The sequence below is a fragment of the Pagrus major genome, chromosome 22 (genome assembly GCF_040436345.1).
Source record: "Pagrus major chromosome 22, Pma_NU_1.0".
NCBI lineage: Eukaryota > Metazoa > Chordata > Actinopteri > Spariformes > Sparidae > Pagrus > Pagrus major.
In genome coordinates, this window is record NC_133236.1 from 16,993,453 (window position 1) to 17,009,424 (window position 15,972).

At 41.9% G+C, this 15,972-nt stretch overlaps 2 protein-coding genes across 2 annotated transcripts in view; both read right to left on the reverse strand.

The window, feature by feature from the left end:
- zpax1 (zona pellucida protein AX 1) overlaps window positions 1–15,972 on the reverse strand; it is a 91,587-nt gene that overhangs the window by 58,327 nt on the left and 17,288 nt on the right. The gene's annotated exons all lie outside the window — the stretch shown is intronic.
- Window positions 1–15,972, reverse strand: part of LOC141017722 (apolipoprotein B-100-like) — a 37,069-nt gene that overhangs the window by 19,612 nt on the left and 1,485 nt on the right. The window contains 22 exon segments of the mRNA XM_073492452.1: window positions 2,826–3,942; window positions 4,051–8,747; window positions 8,867–9,240; window positions 9,387–9,511; window positions 9,610–9,785; window positions 9,901–10,073; window positions 10,209–10,410; window positions 10,541–10,671; window positions 10,770–10,940; window positions 11,220–11,425; window positions 11,589–11,756; window positions 11,861–12,064; window positions 12,153–12,311; window positions 12,556–12,775; window positions 12,885–13,096; window positions 13,487–13,633; window positions 13,736–13,850; window positions 13,939–14,389; window positions 14,502–14,587; window positions 14,847–14,971; window positions 15,232–15,384; window positions 15,756–15,903. Coding sequence (XP_073348553.1) covers window positions 2,826–3,942; window positions 4,051–8,747; window positions 8,867–9,240; window positions 9,387–9,511; window positions 9,610–9,785; window positions 9,901–10,073; window positions 10,209–10,410; window positions 10,541–10,671; window positions 10,770–10,940; window positions 11,220–11,425; window positions 11,589–11,756; window positions 11,861–12,064; window positions 12,153–12,311; window positions 12,556–12,775; window positions 12,885–13,096; window positions 13,487–13,633; window positions 13,736–13,850; window positions 13,939–14,389; window positions 14,502–14,587; window positions 14,847–14,971; window positions 15,232–15,384; window positions 15,756–15,903 — 9,560 coding nt within the window.

The following is a 15,972-nucleotide window of genomic DNA, read 5'->3' on the forward strand; positions in this document are numbered from 1 at the left end:
TTGGTCTTTGAGAAGAAAAAGCTTACATTTCCCTTAAAATGTTTCTCTTGTTCAGTAAGTAACCATATAGTCGAGATAAATCAGAGTTTAAAAGAGTATCTTTTCTAAATCCAACCAGAGTTACAGTGGTGTAAAAGTCACATTCCTCCATGCCTTCTGTTGCCGGGCTTTTTGCTGACTTACAGGACAGGAATGCATTGTGCTGGACTGGTTAATTTTCCCACACTGGCCCCCCTCATGTGCCTCTGATTTCCAGTGTTGTTAGGTTATTATTCAATGGTCAGACTGAGCAGTTTTTCCTCCTTTTTTCTTTATTTGACTTTTTTTTAAAAAGAGGAGAATATGAGAGAAACATGCTGAAAATGTGCCAAAATGTGTTTTTGTTTTGTAAGAGTTCATCAAATTATGACTACGTTAATGTGATGACATAATTTCAAGGCTTGAACGGGAGATTGGGAAACAATGGAAATTTCTGTGAGGCAAAACAATACAGAATGTAAGGGAACAAGTGGTACTGTTTTGAGAAAGTCAATAAAAGGATCAATGTGTCACCACCTCTACTTTTCCATGCGTTTGTTTGATTGTCTCACTCTAAAGACAAATAGCATTAGTTACGATTTGAAAGAAAAAATAGTGTATATACTGACAATTAAATTAAGTTCATTGACATATGTTGTGAGTTAAATCATCCATTGCATTGGTGTCCTTCTGTTTTGGCAGGGTATACAGTATTTACCCACAAATATGGGCCTTATGACCAGTGGTGAAAAGGTTTTGAGGTACTTGAGTATTTCCATTTTATGATATCTTATACTTGACATTGTTCTTTTTTTTTCTCCACTTAATTTATCTGCCCAGTGGCAGTGTTTTACAAAGCACAAAAAAAGCAAAGCACCAAAAAGTCACACTTGTCATACTAGTCTTATCTTGCTGAAATATTACTTTTGGTAAACGTGAAAGTCACCATTACAAATAGTACTTGAGTAAAAGTCTTAAGAGTATCTGATATTCAATGTACTTCACTATTAAAAAGTAATTTTCTGGCAACAAATACACTCAAGTATCAAAAGTACACTAAAAAGTAAAAAATATACATGTATCTACATGTATTCTGTATACTATAGGTTGACAAATGATTGGCCTGGCTGATGATTGGACCTGATATCAGTGTTTTTTAATCTCATTGCAAACAAAATACATTCATTTAAAAATCAAGGCTTTGATGCAGCATGTGATCTGTAAAGTAACTAGTATCTAAAGTTATCAACTAAATGTAATGGAGTAAAAATAATACAATAATGTCCTCCAAAATGTAGTGAAGCGGATCAATAAAGTCGCAGAATATTAAACTACTCAAAGAAAGTGCAAGTACCTCAAAATTGTGCTTTTATTAAATGTACTAAGTTACATTTCATCCCTGCCCAGCAGGATGTTAAAGTTGTTTAGACAGCTGCTGCAAGCTGTAACATTAAAATACCACATTAATGAGTAAATATTTAGAAGTCAGTGATATTTTGTTCTTTATACATTATGTTTTAAATTCAGCTGATAATACTGCTGGAGTTTTACTTAAGTAAGATGTTAATGCTGTATTTTTACACTGTTATTTGCTACATTTGCTTAAACAAAGGATATGATTACTTCTTTCACCATTGTTGATGACTACACAGGCATAGCTCTCATTAGAAAAAATATATTCATTTACTCCAAAGGGTGAACACATTTTAGTGCCTCGCCTTTTACTGTTGCTAACAACTGTCAAACAGACGCTATGTCTAAGATTATTCTCATTGTTTTTAACAAGATAGCTCGTGTGTCACTGATGCTATTTTTGTCTTGACTAAATTTAGACCTGAGGATAGAAGTGACTCATTGGCATATGCCAGGGGTGTGGAGTGAGCTTTTTAAAATCCTACCACATTGTGACTGTGTTCAGTGTGTAGTTATTTAATAAACAATCTTATATTTGGGAGTTTAAGGTTAAAACATTTAACTACAATGTTTCATGTCAGAAAAGTGCTGTTTTATACACCATAACACCGTCTTGGAGGAATTATCATGTGCAAGAAAATGTTACCAGTTTGTAAAAATCCTATCATACACTGCAGTGGTTTTTAAACTTTTTCTGCCCAAGGCAAACCAAAGGGCAAGCCAAAACCTCAAGGCACAATTGTTTGTTCATATCCTTGCAAAATAGCCACTGTAAGAATTGTTGTCTAATCACTGTGTACATGATTATTTCTTGCTCCCTGGAAGGTTTTTAAAGGATGTTTTTAGAGTACAGAATTTGCCTCTGTATATGTAGTAGATAGATAGATATAATACATTAAAAACTCAAATTCATTGCTCCTAGTACAGTTGTATTTTACACTAATAATCTGTGGTTGTATCACAATCCCAGGGCACGCCTTGACTTGACTCTCGACACACCATCTGAAAGCCCCTGATGTCAGTATCTTTGCTAACACTCTTATTTTTTATAAGCCTGCGATAATGTCTTCAGATATTTATGTTAAAGAATAAATAAGAAATGCACAGAGATGTATGCAGTACAAACTGTCTTTATTGAGGGCCACATATTGTTGTTTTTAAATAGTACAAGACACACAAAGGGAGCACAGTAGGGTCAAAACAACTGAGAGTCTACTGTGAAATAACAAACAAATTAATAATTTGAAAAACAGAGAGAGAGACAAACATGACACAGATAACAGTTGTTAGAATACAGCTTTGTATTTTTTTGATAGAGCAGATTTACTGATGTCTTAGATGGTTACACAATAGACACAGTCAATACAAACACTGTTAGTTAGCCATGGTCACTTAGTTGAATTTGGCAACAAATGGTAAAGGAATGTCAACCTCCATCTGTCTGTCACCTACTCTCACAAATGGTTCAACATTTTTGCTTGTCTCCTTAAGGGTTTTAATGACATTGTTTTGGAAAGCATTGATACGTTTTACCAATAAGCCAATCCAGGACTGGATGTCAGCTTGAAGCTGTTCAAAAGACATGTCAGCCAAAATATTCTCGACTCTGGCTCTCACAGCTCTTACATACTCCACAATAATTCTGCGGGCTGATTCAACCTGCTTGGCAACATCAGCAAGGACCTGGGAGTTCATGGCATCGTTGTAAACATCAGTCACAAAGGTTGAGAACCTCTCTACGTTCTGAGATTTTAGGGTTTGGAGGAACTTCTCATTTTGTTCAATGGTAAACTGAATGAATGCAGAGAATTTGTTAATGATATCTTCCAGCTGGATATCCCCCAGTTTCCTCACAGCGACAATTACCTGGTCCTGAATTTTCCTCAAAGCTACAAACAAGTCATCAAGAATTTCTCTTCCAATGACAACATAGTTAGAGCCAGGAAGAGTGAATTCAATGGCTTTTATATAATCAATGACTGACGTGAACATGGTGGCAAAGTACTCTGGAACCTTTTCAACAGCCTCCTCAGATACATCTGCAACAAAAGTGCTGAATTTCTGGTAGACCTCAAGACCAGACAGCCTCTCTTCATAACCAGGGATCTGGAACTTGGTCTCCCTCAGGAATTTAACAACAGCATCCAGAACAATTTCAACTTTCTTTTGGTACTCTTTAAGGATCAAAATGGTCTTATCTGTGACAGTGGTCATAACATTGGAAAGATCTACTCTTGCAAGATTGTCAACAGCCCTCTTGAACATCACTTTTCCCTGCTCTTTGGCCTTTTCAAAAGAACCCTCAAGCCTGCTAGCCTGTTTGTAGACGGTGTTGTATGTCCTGATTGCAGGATCAGACACCATCTCCATGATTACGGGCACCTGTTTCTGCAGACGCAGCATCATCTCATAGGGCATCTCCATATTCCAGCTTGTCTGAAGGTTCAGCTTCTCAGAGTTCACCAAAGACATCCTCAGACCCAAGATCTCAATGTCAGTTGTTGGCTCAGACTGTGGGAAACAAAAAGACATTTTTACTAAAAAAATAAACACGCCATTTCCCTGAAATCACAATCAAAGGTAAGTAGTAAGCGAATAAGTAAGCAGAAGTTCTCTTACCGGGTAGCGACCATAGAGTCTTGCTTTCACTTGTGCTGGGCGCTTGGTCTGCATCTGAAGAGCGATGAGTCCTGCAGATGGAGTGGACATAGAGACAACGAGGCCTTCTTCTGGGTTTCCAGCAATCTCCTGGTAGATTTCCACAGTCATGTCAGGCAGATTGACCTTTGCTGAATTGGTGATGGAGGTATCAACATTGTCAAAACTGAGGACGATGGTGCTGTCGTGGTTTCCCTCTAGCACTAAATGTTTTACAGACAGGACAGAGGCCAATCTTAATCCGTCGACTGTGTTCAGGTTGCTGTTGCCTGCAATTTTTCCATTCAGAAACTCAAATTCAGAGGTTGAAGAGGCATCAAGTTTGATGACGATGCTGTCCTGGTTGAGGATGCTGGCATCAGTTTTCAGTGTGACCATTGCTGTTTTCACAGAGAGCTCGTAGGTCAGATCACCCATTTTAGGGATCCTGATGTTCTGGATTTTGGGCAGAGTGATTTTTGGCAGAGTCAGCTTGCTGAGGGCAGATGGGACATGCAGAGCAGGCATTGTGATGAGACTGAAGTCGGGCAGAGGAATGGTGAATGTGGACACCTCAACATTCATCACTGGAACTCTGTAGGCAGGGACTGTGATGGTTTTGGGCAGCTCAATGCTATATTTCTCATACTCAGCCTTCGCCTTGTTGTAAGACTTAGCCAGCATGGCAGCAGCCTTGTCCTTGTTGATGAGCACTTTCTTGTGCAGAGTCTTGACATTGCTATTGATGGCATTGATGATTGGATCCATATCAATGTCAATGGTGATCATCTCAGGGTTCTTCATGTACTTCAGCTTGGAGTTCATGTCAAATGTCTGCTGAGTTGTGGTCAGGATGTTGCTCAGGCCGGTGTCTTCCCACAGTGAAAAGTCTTGAACTCTTGGTGTCTTAAAACCAACAAATGGCACATTGATTTCAGGAATGGTGATAGGTTGCGTCAGCACATCCAAATTGGCTTCTCCGTTAATCTGGGAGAATACGTTGATTTCGCTGTCACCATTATCCATGGTGAAATAGTGGGAGTACTTGAACTGGTTGTATCTTGCCAGACCAGTCCAGCTAGCTTGCTGCACTTCAGAGTTCAGGGTAAGGGATGCGTCATTCTGGAGATCCACCTTTCCAGACAGGCTGAATGGAAGGGCAACCTTGGCATTTCCCTTGTTCTTGGTGTCAAACACAAGCTCACTTGGTGTAACTGAAGCGAGCATAGAGCTTGAGAGAGTTCCCTCAACTGGTCCTGTTAGCTCTGCATTGTGAGAGGCAGTGAAATCAATTTTCATGTCTTCAACCTTAGCTTGGAACTTGACCTCTGCAACGCTGGCCTTCATGATGGGTGTTTCTGTCTCAACCTTGGCGTCGACAATTACGTGGCGGAAAATGCAAAAATCTGCAACCACATTTTGATTCATTTTGAATTCGCTGCTGCCTGTTTCTCCAGTGAAAGTCACTTTGGCTGTGTGGAAATCCATGACCACCTCCATGTCACTCTTGTGGGTTGCCTCATCTGAGAAGTCCTGGACTGCATATTTTCCATTAGCCAGATTGTTGATGGTCAGTGTGGCAGTGCCTTCCTCAAGCTGGAAAACGGTCTTTTGGTTCATTGATGTTTCACTGAAGATGTTGATGAGTGGCATGTTGATGTTGTGCTTGTAGCCAGTCTCTACATTGGCAGAAACTCCATTTTCCATGGCAAAGAATGCATTATTGACAAGCTCTGCAACATAGGGCTCAGTGTTGACCTTTGCGGTGGTTTCGGCAGAAGCCTGAGCTGACAGGCCATAGAGGGTCATTGTTCCCTTGTGGTCGAGTGTGATGCTTGACTGGTCAACGTTGATGTTCTCAGAGATCGACAGACGACTCATCTTGGGTGCAGCGACGTGAACACTGGCGTCCACTGTGAAGTCAAGAACTCTCAAAGTAGATGAAGCCCGTGAGTTAAGGTTCATTTTGAACTCTGGTGTTTCTGATTCAGTTGTGGTGTTCTCCAGGTCAGCAGTGGTCCTGAGTTTGTAATGAGGTGAGCTGACACTGACCTCTCCGTAGAGTTTTCCAAAGCAGGGAATCTTGCTCATATCTGCCACTTTCTCTTTCAGCTCCATAGCTAATGTGTCATAGTCAAAAGATTTGATCTTCTGAAGCATTCTCATGAAATAGTCGCTCATGTCATCAATCAGCAGTTTGAAGTGGAAGGAATACAGCTCATTCACAAGCTCCTGAACAGGCACCATAACTCTTTCGAGCACAGGCTGGATGTCAACTGACTTGAGAGCAGCAAATGCAGACTGAATCTTTTCCCTCACCTGATACTGCTTCATAATTTTAACAATCTCATCCATGATAGCTGCAATAATCTTCTCAACCTCATAGCTGGACAGGATCTCTTCTACTTTGGTGTAAATTGCATTGAACTTGTTAGTAATGTTATGTTTCTTGAGCCAAGCCACGATAGCATCCTTCATTGATTTCACCACATTCATGACTTTGTCAGCTGGGAACTTGGCTGTCAGGTTGGTCACATAGTTTTCCACTGAGCTGATATACTTCCTCAGGTCTTGGACAAAGAGGTTGAAGTCAAAGTTGTCAATGACCTCCTTCAGTTCGGACAATTTGTTCTGAAACTTGGCACTGATTTCATACTTGGTGTTGATGTCTTTCACCATCTCAATGCTCTGGTCCATCAGCCTCATCACTGTGGTCTTCACATTTTCAATAACTGCTGGCAGATGCTCAATGAATGGGATCTGGATGAAGTGGCTGTCCATGTTCTTGTCATATTTCACAAATCCAGAGATGGCGTAATCTTGACTTGCATCACTGAAGAGGGGGGTTGAGGCAGCTCCCATCATCTCAATTCCCATTCTCTCTACGTTGTTATAGGCGCTCATTTCCTGATCAAGAGTGTGCTCATTCACTTTGGATGTCATCTTCAGTGTTACACTTTGCTCTTGGAGGCTCAGCATGCTGTTGAACTTGTTCTCCATGTTGGTCTTGATGGTGGGTCTGCCCTCCAGTTCATGAGTGGTTGAGGCTCTGTACTCAAATGAATGTGTGTACAGCATGGGTTCTGCTTTCAGGAGGAATTTGCTGTACAATTCACCATTGTGCTGTCCATACAGATACACAGCTGCGTCAGAGTTGAAAATGGCATCAATGTTCAGAGTGAAGGGTTCAGCGACAGTTTTGACTGTGCTCTCCAGATGAAGATATGGTGAGTTGAAGTTAGCCACATTGTTGAACTTCATGCTCAGACCAGCAACCTCCATATCAGTGGTTTGTGTCATTTGAGTTCCCAGGAGTCTACCGTTGGTGTTGCACTTGGCAGAGAGGACCATGTCAACAAATTTGACTTCATAAGTGTGCTTGAGCTCTTCCTCTGAGAAGACTCCTGTCATTGTTCCAGTCAGCTCCATGTTGTAGGGCTCTGCCTTGAACTGGGCATCATTCACAAAGTTAATCGCCATGATCTTCAGGTCATTTTTCACCATAACTGAGGCAATAAAACGCTCCATGTTAACTGTGATGTCATGCATGTAGGAGTTCTTCTGGTTAAGGAAGTTGTCAGTCTTGGAGCGGAGGGTGAAAGATCTCAGTGTAAGAGACAGTGAGTGGATGTTTTCGGTCCTCATCTCGTTGAAAGATCCGACAATGTTGTTGGAGAGGATCAAGCCATCTTCGTTCACTCTGAGGTTCACTCTGTTCCTGGTGTCGATGTCAAAGAGGTTGCCCTTAAAGACGCCGTTGAGATACACTTCTGTGCTGGCCATCTTTCCCTCAACACTGAGCTCAGCTTTGTTGTCCCTGATGCCTCCCTTAGTGGTGAGAGACATGGTGGCACCAGTGGTATCAACTCCACCATGGAAAACATTCTCGAAGGTCAGTGGGCTGTACTGGGCAGTTGTTGTGCAGCTGGTGACCAGGCCATTGCTGTTCAAGGCCAAAGTTGCCTTGTGAGAGGCGAGGCTTGAAAAGATGTTCAAGGAGGCATCAGCATTGATCTCCAAGCCGGAGGGATTCATGGACCCAGTGACCAAAGAGTAGGCACGGTTCTCGGTGTCATCAGCTTGATTCTCAATCCTGAGGGTGGCCTGTCCGTCGGAGGTGGAGAACTCCATCTGGCTACGAAGCATTCGCTCATCAGCCTTGGTCACAGAGTCGGACTGCATGGTCAGCTTGACATCCTTGTAGTTCAGGCTCATTTTGGTGGTGTGCTTGATGGGGTTACTGTTCATGTTGGTGTTTGATTCAATCAGAAGCTCCTCATTTGCATATGATGCCTTGATCTTGTTCATAAGCTTCAGGATTTCAGAGTTGACCCTCAGTGTGCTCTCCAGTCTTGCTTCTTTCTTCGCTGGCTCAACAGAGAAGGTGTGGAGATAGGTGGTGCTGGCAGTCATGGGTCCAACAGTCACACTTCCGTCTATGTTGATATCCCCGGAGATCATGTTTGAATCGAGACCAACCTGGGTGGTAACAGTCAGGGAAGTGTCCAGACCCGCAGGAGAGTTGGCAAACACGTTGTACTTTCCTGTTGACATTACATTGTCTGTGACAGCAATGGTTTCCAGCACATTGAAACCTGTGTTCATGAGCATGTGGTTCAGGGAACCATCAATGGCGAGTTTCATGGTTTTCTCTGCTGTGTCTGTGATTGTTGCAACTCCTTTAAAACACACAAAACAGCAAAATAATAATTAGTATCAACATTTATCTTGTTTCTCTTGTCTTAAATAACAAATGTAGAACTCTTCCAATTAAAGAAAACAATAAAGATTAAATTACCCTCAGTTGTGAAGGCAAGAAGCTTCATTGGACTGTCAGCCAGGATGTTGAACTTGGCGAAGTAGGTAGGAGAATCTTCTGTATCATTACCAGCACTCATTGTTGTCTCCCAGTTATAATAGTTGCTGTTGACCTTGGCAGACACCTCGGCCACTCCCATCAGAGGCAGGATGAGATCGTATTCATCAGGAATGGTGAAAGTGGGGATCTGGATCTCCTGTGAGGCAATCTCCATACCCAACTGAGGCACGGAGATGCGTGGGGAGGCGACCATTGGAGGAATCCTCAGCTCCTCAGAGGATTTGCCTCCAAGAGGCAGAGGGACGGTGATGATCAAACGCTCCAGGTTGAACCGGTATTTGAATGCGCTTTCACTGGTGAAAGTATGAAAGCAGAACGTTTGGTAAATTCAAAACAGACATTCAACTGGTGAGTAAATCTAAATTTAATGAAAAAAAGGTGGGATTTTCTTCAAATCCATATGAAAAACAATATTTTTAATAGATGTAGATTTACTTACAGGTTCATGAATAGGTTCTCAGGCATGGCGGGCATTTCAGGCATTTCCACATTTGCCATTTTGTTTCTCAGAGTCTCAACATAGGGAACATCAGCTGTGATCTTGTCCATATAGATATTGCTGGCCTGATGAAAAAACACCACATTTCTTATGCTTTAGTCTGGAGGAACAAGAACTAAGTAAAGGTATGCTTGAATAGTGATAATGATTATATTAATTTCACCTCAACAGCCTTGTTGAAGATATGACGCAGTTTCATGTCAGTCTTGACAACCTGCTGGTCCATGATATCCTCTGCAAGCTGACCAAGCCAGGCCTGGAGGGCTTCAGTTGAAGTCACCAGCATCTTAGTGTCAGCGTTTATGTTGGACATTAGCTGAACCTCAGCCTGCTCTACACCTGATGTACAAAGCATATAACATTTTACTTTTACATTACATTAAAGTATTTGAAGAAATTCTTGAAATCATCAATTTCTGACATCCATGAACACTATTTTCTTTAACAGACATACCATATTTGATTGTGACTGCCTGAACGGAGGAGGTCTCTGCAAGCTTGACATCACTCTTGATCTCCACGGTGAATACGCCAGGGTGGCTCACGGTGGCGGTAATGGCGGCATCAGTCTTGAGTGAGGGGACTAACAGCTGAACCTGCAGCATGCCATCAGTCATGGCCTGAAGCCTGTGATTGATAAAAAAAAAATTAAAAAAACGTGATGTAGTCAATGCTTGGATAAAAAAACTGTTAAATGCGTACCTAAGATAGATTATTTATTGGCAGTGTGTTTAAACAAAGTTTGTGGCTGAGTTGACTCACTTGGCACGGCCAATCAAAGAGACCTGGGGCACTTTCTTGTTGGAGATCTCGAGGGTGATGGCTTTGCCTTTGGCGCTGCTGGAGGTCATGCCAACCTTAATGCCAGCCTCAACATCAAAGTCAGGTATCTCGATATTGGTGGTGAAGACATTCCTGTTCCTGTTGTATTTCATGGTGGCTGTAGCCTCGGTGGGCTGAGCACCTAAAGCCACAAAGTTAAAAAAAAGTATAACTTGGTTACTGATGTATTTAACCCCATAAAATGACAAAGGAGGTGATGCACATCGAAAAACTTAGGTTGATGTAATTTTTTTCAAATAAGGTGCTCATACCCTCAGCTCTCAGGGCAAACTTCAAAGAATCGACCTTCTGGCGACCGTCCTTTCCTTCGATGAGGAGATCGTAGGTGATGGTGGCTGTGTACTCAGAGACCTCGTTGGAAGGCTTGATGTCCACAGAAAACCTAATGTGAAAAGAACAAAAAATTAATTCTCTGCTGATATTGTTCAATCATCTTAAAATTGACAAAAAAACCACAGACTCTTAAAAAAAACAACTTACTTAGTCTCTCCGTCCAGGGGGAAGTAAGGAACATTGGTCTTTTCACCAGTGCGAGCACTGATTGTTTCTGTGCAGTATTTGATGCCAGAGAAGAGAGGATTGCAGCTTGCTTCACCCAGTGAGTGTGGGATCACTGTAGCGTGACCAGCACCCACAATCATCACTTTGTTGCTATTTGAAGGAAAAAAAGCACAGTGAGTTTCTACTTTCTAAAAACTTCAAATCAAATGCAATACGATATGGCGCCACATGTTGAAACACTGTGGTTTTTGTTTTATTGCTGCATTAATATCATTTTCTTTTCAATAAATTGAGGTTTTAAGCACACCTTCATGTGACTAACAACAGAGGGAAAACATAAAACCAGATAAAAGCATTTGCAATCTACTACTATAGCACAAACTATTTAATTTATTAAATATATTAATGTATTTTTGTGTTAATTGTTACCTGATGCTGAAGAACCTTGTGGTGCCCTGTGGGGCAGGGATGGAAAGCTTGATCTGGTTCTCCTCCATGGTGATCTTGGCATTGAGAGCGCTCTCGTGGTACATGTTGGTGTGCATCTCAACAGTGGACACAACAAATTCAGGGACATTGACTCCCATCTGAGTCACAAATTCAACTCCAACAGAGGGTGCAAACACCAGCTCCTTCTGTGAACAAAACACAGGTCACATGAAATTAATTAGGTGGCAGGGTCATAAAAATGTATTTTATCATAGACTTTACTAACAATTTGCAGGACATTTTAGGAGGTATTTCAATAACAAAGCAACAATATAATAGAAAAACCAAATTAACTTTTTGAAAATGTACCATTCTCGGGGCAAATCGAAGGCCTCCCTTAGCGCCAGGAGTAAAGGTGCCAGACAGAGCGAATGTCAGGGGCAAACCAGAGGCTGTTGGCATGATGAATTTGTTGTCCATGAAGATGTAATGGGCGAAGATCTCATTGTCAGTGCTGGACATCAGCTTAGCCATGGCCTGATAAAAAGAATCAACAATCACTTTGAATGCTCTCTCACTGAGGTAAAGAAAAAGTTGGACAGTCGTTATATTAAATGGATGACAGTAGTACAGGTCAGTACCTGAGTGGGGATGATCCTCATTAAAATATCTGCATACATAATTGCGTTATCAGCAATTAACTTCAGATCAGTGCCCTTGATGTAGCCGAGCTCAGCTCCCATGATCTTCAGGTAGGCCATGGCTTCTGGGGCCTCCTGATTCTGCAGATCTTTAACCAGCTTGTTGAAGTTGCGGACGATTTCTCTCACAAGATTTTCTGGAACCTGAGAAAGATGTATTATTGTATTAGTGCCAATGATAACATTACTTAGACTGAGAGTGTTAACAGTAATAATTAAACACAAGATTTACCTTGCGTGTCTCCGACTCTGGGAAATTAACCCATTTGTTCAGTTCTGGGATGTTGTCTACAGCCCAATACATAGCTTTGGACACGGTGTCGGGGAAGAACCCGTTCTTTCCAAACAAAGCATCAATGGTTGGCTCGAAGCCCTTTCCTTGCATGCCAATCTGTCGGTAAAAAAAAAAAAAACAGATTCAAAAACAGCATGGGTTAAACTCTGAATCCGGGCTAAATAATTCTGTTATAAATGCTATTTAGCTCAATTTCAGTGGCAGATGTGTAAATTTGGCCAAAAGCAAGTCAAATACAGCACAAAATAGCAAGAAGACACCAATAAAAATAGTTTTTTACTCAAACTACTTCTTGAAAAAGCAATAAAATACTGATTATATGACCCACAGTATTACATACCTCCCAAACATCCATGTTGAAACCAAAAGCTTTCAGGGTAGTTTCCAGCAGGACCTCCCTTGGCAGCTGGTTGCTGGAATCAAAGACAACATGGCCCTGAACGTTGGCGCCCATGTTCTCATAGGCCATACCCAGCTTGTAGTTGCGAGACTTGGTGGTGTATTCGTTGTGTGTCTCGACCTCATTTTCCTGCAGGGCATCCATGATCTTCTTGCCAATGCTGGGGTAATAATGAGATGTAACACAATCAGTTAAATATAAGTAATTGGGTTGTAAAATGTCCATGAAGTAAGGCAAAAAATGTCACTTGAAAGATGCTCTTATCTTACATCTGCATCTCTGAGTCAGTGGAGGAAATGATGTTGTAGACGTGGGAGGTCACAAAGGACTTGATCTGTGTGTTCTGCTCCTGTGTGACCAGCTTCTTCACCATCTCAATGTCACTGTCCTGGGGGTTCCTCATCACGATCAGGTAAGCGGCCAGGCGCTTCTGCACAGCACCCTTGGGGTACTGGCTGACCCTCTGGAGGTTAGAGCGAACCTGGATAGCAAAACAACAGAAACTTGTTTGTCACAGTTTTTTTGTTACTCCACAATACAAAACTATGACTGCCATTCCAAAAAAGTTGGGACGTTGTGTAAAACGTTAATAAAACAGACATATACTCAATTGAAAACAGGACAATATATTTAATGTTTTCCTCATGTGTGCTTATTCTGATAAGTTGGAACAGGGGCAACAAAAGACCCACCACTTTGTGAAACACATGATTGTATAAAGGGTATTACTACATTTTGTAAAACAATTGTTGGTAAACACAGTTCATTGCACATGATTTAATTCTGTTCTTATTTACATTTTAAAGTGTTCCGACTTTTTTAGAATCAGGGTTTTGGGATGCTTTTGATCTGTGAAGGGGATGTTGGTTACCTCATCTGTCACAGACATGCGTCTGAAAGCCTGGATGGCGGCCAGCTGCACGGACAGTGTGGTTGCAGGCTGTCTCATGCACTTCATCAGTGTGGTCTTAATAGCAGCGTCAGCAGCCTCCATTGCATCTCCCATGTTACCAACAACCTGGATGAAGGAGTATCAACAATTAGAAAAAAACATGGAACTGGAAGATGCCATTTAAAGTCGAACTTTTATAAGAGGTTTGTTTTCACAGCTGTTACCTACCCTCAAGGTCAGGAAGGTCAGATCTTTCTCTCCAGCACAGTCTGCGCCCAGGAGGGAAGCCATGAACTCAGAGACAGCAGTGATCTCAGGGGTGACACCCTCAGCCTTGTACAGTCTAGTGACAGATTTAGACATTAGTGATGTACAACAGAAACCACAACTGTCTCAATGAGGAGGACCTTCCTACATGTGCCTTTACTTACTTCCTGACTGCATTGCTCAGGGCATACATGATGGGTTTGCTCTGCCTGTACTGAGCCATTGCCAGCATGTCTTTCACCATGAGGCGGGAGGGGTTGGGCAGGAGTCCCAGGGCGTAGACAGCAGCATCAACCTCAAGAGCACCCTCATCAAAGGTCCTGAGAACCTTCAGCATGGCGCTGGTGCACTCGGGGGTGCCACACTGAGCCAGAGCTTGCCATGTCAGAGACCCTGACATGTCCATCATCTCAACAGCAGCAGATCCCACGATATCAGCGTTCAGGACACGCAGCTCAGACACCAACTTGTGGAAGAGGCTGGCGCGCTCCTCGCCCTTGGTGGTCTGTGACAGAGCGTTCAGCTCCTGGAATGTGGAGATGGCAGCATCCTTGGTCTGGACGGGGGACTTGTCATCAGCAACCTCCATGGACAGGTCCTTGAGGTTGTCCTCATCTACACAGATTTAATCACAAACAGTAAGAAAATGCAGAGGAGTCTGACGTGTTTGACATACTGAACATATTTATATTTTTTACAAGCTATTTATAAAAACTGAAACACTCACTGCGGTCAAAGATTCTGTCGTTGATCTTGGCGGTCTCCCTCAGAGTCACAGTCTGCTTCACAATGGTTGAAATGCCATATTCGTTCCTATTTGCAGAGGAAATGAGACAATTTCAACAAATTAGTTGGACAGGAAATAATTACACTTGGCTAAATGTCTGTTTTGAACTTTTTGGAAATATGGAGCATTGTTAAAAATCCTGAAATATGTGTTAAATTCAAAGCGGACCTCACAAAAAATCATACAACCATGCCAAAGATTTGAATATTTTTGTCTTAAGTCTTAAAGTCAAGGTAAATTTGGTGATCTATTATTTAGTGGAAACTTGATTCTTTTAAAACTTACTTGTGGGAGAGGGGCAGGAAGATGTGTTTCTCTGTGCAGACTCCACTGGTCATGTGCTTCTTCTGGTTGTCAAACTTGTAGTCGCAAGTCTGTGTGCTGCTAATCATCTTGGACAGAGGGTAGTTCTGGTGGTGGAAAGATAACAACAATGTTTAGATTAAACTGGAAAACAGTAAAATAATAGCACACTAGAAGCTGTGGGCTGCTTATAAGTGTTTTTATGTTTTGGTTTTTGTAAGGGAATCCATCAGTCATTTATAAATATAGCTTGTTAAGAAATAATATTATCCTAATAAGAAGGTTGTTTCCTCTACGTAGAGGTCAGTGTGATAGCTTTAACAAATCTTGGCTTCAGTTTGTTATGTTGACAGTATGAGGTTGTTACCATGCCGGTGATGAGGGCCAGAGGACTGGTGTCCTGCCTGCGGGCATAGAACAAGTCGCATTTGGAAAGATCCCTGCTCACGGTCACATCAGTGGCGATGTCCTCTCTGGCGTTGACGGTGAAGTCGGTGTCGCACACTCCATGCACGGTGGACTGAAAATTATGAAAGACGTCATCATCAGTGATCACTCAGAGCTGGAGTGATAAACTTGCTTTTTGTACTTTGGCAATCTCCATGAATCTGATTATCAATTGATCTGAACGATTGCCCCCCATAACGAGAGCAAGTGATGCCATTAGAAAAGATTAACTTATCTAGGACTTTGACTTGAAGATAGCCACTGTGAGGACATGATGTTACAGGAATGTGTTTATCACCTGTGACTGGGGCAGCTTATCTATTCATTGTGCAACTTGTTTATCTTTGCATGAGTCTGTTTGGTGACTCTGGCCTGAATTGACCGGTTACTGCTGTAAATACTGACGGCAAAAAACAAGACAATAAAAACAGTCAGGGGAGCTACCATTTGTTTGTTCCTCTCCTCTTCCATTACTGGCACGATGAGAGCAGAGACAATTCCCCTCTTGATGTTCAGGATGTTGACAGGCTCATCGTCCTCAGGGTAGAGTTTGACATCAATCTGTCCTTCAACTGTGATCTTCAAGGGGTTCCTGTTGATGTGGACAGATCATCATTTACAACCTGCCATTTTAGCCTGTCCTTTTATGTCCTCAATTCAA